Here is a 6000-nt window from a genome sequence, read left to right as displayed (position 1 = left end):
ATCTTGCTCTCATCCACTTCTACACTAAAGAACCCAAAACTACGATTCTTCACCCTGTGATAAGCTAAACGACTATCTTTCACACTCTTGTGGCCTGTAATTCATCTCTCAGTGTTGGAAGCCTTTCCCATGGACTGGGATCAAAGCCAGTGTCTTTCTGGGATCTGTGCCAGGGTCTCAGACCCCCCTGTCCAGGTCCCAGACCCCTCTGCTCAGGTTTCTAACCCTCCAGGGCAATCAAAGGAATGCCCTGGACTCTGACAGAGCAGCATCTCCCCTTGAGAGCTCTTTAACGGAAGACAATTAATCATGGTTAATATTATTAGTTTAGATTGGAAGGGAACTTAAAGACCATCCAGTTCCAAGCCCCTTACAGTGATGGGATGACATTTGCAGTTGTTGTAGGGACACAAATTACCCCTGGCCCGTGAGGTATCTGGGGAGCTGTTCCATGCCCAACCAGCATGGATGGAGCCAGCCAGCAGCGCAGGGTCCCCTCAGCACTGGCCATCAGGGGACCACGACGGTTCCCATGGGGCGGCCAATTCTACTGGCCCTTTTGGAAGATGTTCATAGAATATTCAAAATATTCAACCTCTAAACCACTAAACCGAAGGCGTATTTAAGAGGTTTCTGGATCTGGCACTGGGTGATGTGGTTTAGTGGTTGCAGTGCCAGCCCTGAGTGGACGGCTGATGATCTTGAAGGTCTCTTTCATCCTTAACATTCCATGATCCTAAACCACATCACTCAGCGCCAGATCCAGACACCTCTTAAGCACCCTCAGGGACGGTGACTCCACCGCCTCCCTGTGCAGCCTATTCCAATATCTGACCACCTGAAGAGTGGATTTCTTTTGGCTAATCTGAATCTCTGCTGTCGCCGTTTAAGGCCGTTTCCTCTGGTCCTCTCCTTGCAGACACCGCATTAGACACCGGCCCCTCCTCACTACATTCTCCTGACAGGGAGTGATGAGGTCCCCCCCCTCAGCCTCCTGCAGCCGCCGGGCTCCCTCAGCCGCTGCTCAGACTCGTTCCCCAGCCCCTGCAGGAGGCTCGCTGCCCCTGGCCGGACCCGCTCCCGCAGCCCCGTCCCTGAGGGCAGCCCCGGATGGCCGCGGGAGCGCTCCCGGCGCCGGCAAGGGCGGGAGCGGGCGGAGCCTGCGCACTGCGCGCCGCGCGCCACGGCTCGCCCGGCACTCCCGCGGCCCGGCGCTGAAGATGGCGGAGGGCGGCGCGGCGCCGCCGTCCTGCTCTTCCTCCTCCTCCTCCTCCTTGAAGGGGCTGCGGGAGCAGATGGGTGAGAGCGGGCGGGAAGGGGTACCACGGGTGTGTGTTGGGGGGGGGGGTGCGGTCCGGCGGCCCAAGGGCGCGGCTGGGGCCGGCTGCCCCCCCATGGCCGCCCCGCTGGACGTCCGGTCCCGTCCCGGGGCGGGGAAGGGGCACCGCGAGTGGAGGCCGCCGGGGCTGGCGGGCCCCAGCCCCGCTCCCCGCCCGGTCAGTGCTTTCCCGCAGCTCCGGGCGGTGATTGCTGGCTCGGGACCTCCCGCAGCTCATGGGCTGCTGCTGAGGCGGCTGCGAGGAGGCTGCGTTACACGAACCGCCCGTTTTTCGCCGGTTCTCGAACTTGTCGGTGTCTGTGGTGGCTCTTGCTTTTTAGAGGGCTTGCTCCAGCGGTGTGTTCGGTCCCGAGTACAGAAGGCAGAGACAGCCCCTGGCATTGGTTTCTAATCAAAGATTGAATAATGCTGTATCTTCTTTTTCACTTTTTTTTTTTTTTTTTTTTTTTTTTTTTTTTTCCCTGATTTTATAAGAGGGCAAAAGAAACTACTTTGGTTTTATCTTCGGCTGTGTTTAATGTGCCTATTTATGCTTAAGGTCTTTAATAATATACTCTGGAACGAGTACGGTGCATGCACAATATGTGTTAGCAGCGCAGTTTCACGGTACATCTCCATGCAAAAGCTTTGTGGGTGAGCCATTAGAAAAGGTAAACAATTTCTTAGCGCAGTCACAAAAAAAAAAGAAAAAAATAAGTAAAGAGACTTGTGGTTTGAGCTAAGCTAACTAACTAGGACTAGGTGCAGAAACTACTCCTGAGAGTAGTTTCCTGCATGATTGTTTTCAGTGTATCTGTGTAATTACATAAAGAGGAGTGCTGGCAAAGTGTCCCGAATGCACAACTCTAATCTGGCATTCTTCTTCAGTGGGTTGGGTGTCGGAAATACTGTTTAATTACTACTTGTTTCTCTTTCAAAATTTAGACAGTTTAGTACTGCAGAAGGATAAAGAACTGCCAAAAGATAGTACTTCTCACCTGCACAGGCTATGTCTGTTTGAATCTTATTCTTCCTGCTAGAACTGCTGAATTTTATTTTGCATATTGGATGCCCTTTTGTGGTTGCTGCTAAGTTTTTTTAAGGATGAGCACCCATATTTGCTGACAGCTGTCATGACCTACATTTAGTCCCAAAATCAGAGAGGAAATGCTCCCTGGGCCAGGCAGCTCCATCTCCCTTCAGATATGCACGTGGTGTAATATGCACGTCATGTTGCAAAAACAACCCCCCTCACGAAATCCTGGAAAGGCTGGATCTTGAATTTTTTTCCCTGAGGGTGTGGAAGTCACTGAACCAGAATCTGAACTTCAGTGTACATAGGATGCATTTGTAGCAGTTATGTGCTCAAAGATAAACTCAGTGCTAATGTGCAGTGAATCAATGCTGTCTGTGAGCTCACAGGCCCTCTGCAGCTCTGCTCCTGACTTCTAGTCAGTAGCACTCCCTGGAGAGAACAAATGATGTTTAGAAATCATCCTTGCAATCCGGTGGTTGACAGTGGAATTTGCAGGGTAATTTTCCACAGTGTTTGCTGCTCTTTGGAGAAGTTGTGAGCAGCAACCAAGTCTGGTATCACAGGTGTTTAGAGAAGATGTAGAAAAATAAAAAGACACCCAAAGGAGCCTCGACGTTCTGTCCCACGCTACCCTTCAGTGTGTGTGGGGAGGGATATAACTTCCTGCTTCTCTGAGCTCAGTTGGCTGCGTGGGACGCCTCAGTTCCAAAATACCTGCTAACTAGAATGCTTGAACCCAGTTTCTGCTGCTCTGTGGGCAGTTGTGTACTTTGCTGTCTTAATCAATCTAGAGAACAAATATCTCTGCAAAATAAGTACAGTGTTGTGTGCCTTCAGTCATTTGTCAGTGAGCTTCTGTTGGGGAATCTCACATTTAAAGACAATAAATAAAGAGCATCTTGCTGAGAAACCACAGCTCTTTCTGGCAGCCTGGCTAAGAGGTGTGTATGCATACCTTCTTCATGGGTACCTTTGTGGGTTCTTACTAAAGGACACTTCTGGATTCTTCTTCTGTCCACTTCTGCTCTCTGTGACCAGCCTCTTGATACTGCTTTTCTCTGCAGGTGATTAGTGCGTGTTAATTTTTAGGCCTTGCACATGTAGAATCCTCTTGTAACTAACTTCCATACCAATTTGGTATGTTTGGCAAGAAAAGTGTTCTCTTAAATTCAGTCTAGTATTGGAGGTAAGGAAAAGGTGTTTCTCCTTATTTGAGTATCAGCTGTAATTAAGATTCTGCAGGCCGACTCATGCCTGCAGTGCCAGTTCTGCAGTTCCTTTGTAATCATTTTCTGTCCTGACGCACTTGTCCAGTCTTAATTTCTTTATGTGGATGACAAAAAGCAGAATTTGCTACTACAGCTAGAAGGCAGTTTAAGGTACAACTAGAAGCAGTTAAGGTTTCTGAAGGTCACTGAAAATTAGAAATAAATTGCAGTTGTACACTGAACCAGCAATGCATTCATGGTGGTAGCTTACCCCATTTTTGTTATCCATGCTTGCTGCTGTCATCCCTCAGGGATGAAGAGGAGTTTTTGATCCTATTCTAATGCTATAAGTACTGCTTAGCTTGTTAAGATGTGAGGAGAGGGGAATAGTCAGGTACATGTGGTTTATCCAGTAAGTGAGGTTTTCCTTGAGTGGTGTGGGTAATCAGAGGAAAAATACCTGTAATTTAAGCTGCTGTAGCCTACTTTTATTGTCTTCATTTTCACTGGAATACTGAAAACTCCTGTCTTTTGTAGTGTGGGTGGTAGAGGATGTTGGTGTTTCTTTTACCAGAGCTTGGTCAAGCTGTGCTGTTGCCGGGATTTCCACTTGTGTATTGAATTGCTGTTGCGAAAGTTGTTCAAAACCTTTGCAACAGTATATTTAAGTGCTGTTCATATATATTTTCCTTTCCAAGACCTGCATCATTTTTTTGGAAACTTGTCTCAGGTTTGGGGAAAAAAATAAAGTGCCTTTTCCAACAAATCTAGCTGCAGGCGTAAATTCCATGACCTGCAGGTCCTAGTTTGGTTGGAAGTTTTCTAATAAAACAGCAGCTTCATTCCGTGTTACGTTTTTTCTCCTTGTGTAGGTGATACCGTCTGGCTTTCTCCATCTTGCCCAGAACACAGTTCTTAGCAACAGCTTTATCAAGTGCATGTACACACAATTGGCTTGAAAAGAAGGATGGATGGATAACTGATAGTGCAACTTAATTGCTCAAGCAAGTAATCAGGGATGTACAGAGATTTATCTGGTCTCTAGGTAACAGTTATAAAACATAACTTAAGAACACAAGCTTGTACCGACACCTGTAGGAGTACTAGAGGACTCTTGAGTATAGTCTTGGTCCCACAACAGAAGGTGGTCGGGGCTGTCTAGAGGAAATAATTTGGGATCCAGAAGCATCTGTCAGTCAGACGATGAATTGACCTGTGCATCAGAGCTGCTTGCCGGAAGAGAGAAAGAATTTACTTAGGAATTTGGATCCTTGAAAGCGTTTGGGATTTGCAGTGTGGTTCTCAGTAGAGGTGGGCTTCAGATCTTCCCTGGGAAACAGCAAGATAAGGAAACCATTCCTTTGCCAGGTTTCTCACAACGTGGGAGTGCTACATGAAAAGCATCTTGAACGTTCAGTGGTATTTGAATGAGTGACTGGTACAGGTTCCCTCTGCAGAGCGAAGGCAGCCCATGACTGGGGTATTCAGCTGATGATCACTGGGCTGACTTCAATTTCTTGTTTTGTCAAACTCTTCAGAACTTTGGAGAAAGTTTTAATGGTCTTTTATGCTTCACTTTTTTTCCCTGCATGAAAGTAGTAAGACTGCTTTGCAGAGTGCCAAGGTGATAAATGCAAAGAACTGCACAGAAATTGGATTTCACGTAGATCTCAGTGGTAAGAGAACATTCCCAAATCAGGCTGAGAACTGAATGTAATTGTGATGGCTATAACCTCTAATTTAATTTTCTTCTTGTTCAGGGAAATACAATTGTACAGGGTAGGGATAATTTCATGCTGATTCATAAAGATGAATGCTTTGTATATCGGTGCTTAGCATTCTGAAGATTACTTACAGTTGTAAGTGGTTTATAAAAGGTTTTATTCAAATTTAAAACTTTAAATTCTTGAGATTTCGCCAAATACATTCAGGAGAGGTATCCTCTATGCTGTAAGGAGAAAAAAGCAAACAAACAAGAAAACCACCCAAACCATGTGCATATACAGCATATTTTTTCAGTTTCTTATGTAGAGTGTTCCATTCCCTACATATTTCCTCATGTGTTGAAATTGCAGAATATAAACTTGGCTTTCATGCTTCAATTCAGATGAAACTATTTAGCAAGTAATGGCTTGCAAGGGTCATAACTCCAGTGATGAGAACCCAGATAGGCTTACACTATCCCTAACTGTGCATAGTCTTAAAATGTGACTGGAATTAAGGACTGATGCTTCTTCATACACTTGGGTTTTTCAAAAAGAAAACGGGACTATTTGGAGTACTGATACACTATTATTAATTTTCAGTTCTTAAAGGTGATTGGATAGTAAAGAAGGGTTACTATGGGTTACTGTAAGATAAATGGAAGAAATAACCTGGGTTAGTTATAATAATTGCTGGTTGTCTTTAAATTTGATTAAATAATTGAAGATGCTTGC

At 45.9% G+C, this 6000-nt stretch overlaps 1 protein-coding gene across 15 annotated transcripts in view; it reads left to right on the top strand.

Annotated features, from left to right (window-relative positions):
* The first annotated feature begins 1187 nt into the window (after positions 1-1187).
* The window catches only part of LOC120765039 (ensconsin-like), a 43425-nt gene continuing 38612 nt past the window's right edge, over positions 1188-6000 (top strand). For all 15 annotated transcript variants that reach the window (XM_040089236.1, XM_040089235.1, XM_040089233.1 and 12 more), the window contains exon 1: positions 1188-1299. In XM_040089236.1, coding sequence (XP_039945170.1) covers positions 1221-1299 — 79 coding nt within the window. In that variant the 5' untranslated portion in view covers positions 1188-1220. The remainder of the gene's footprint in view (positions 1300-6000) is intronic.

The sequence above is a fragment of the Hirundo rustica genome, chromosome Z (genome assembly GCF_015227805.2).
Source record: "Hirundo rustica isolate bHirRus1 chromosome Z, bHirRus1.pri.v3, whole genome shotgun sequence".
In the NCBI taxonomy this organism is placed as follows: Eukaryota; Metazoa; Chordata; class Aves; order Passeriformes; family Hirundinidae; genus Hirundo; species Hirundo rustica.
This window is presented reverse-complemented; position numbering and strand designations above follow the sequence as displayed.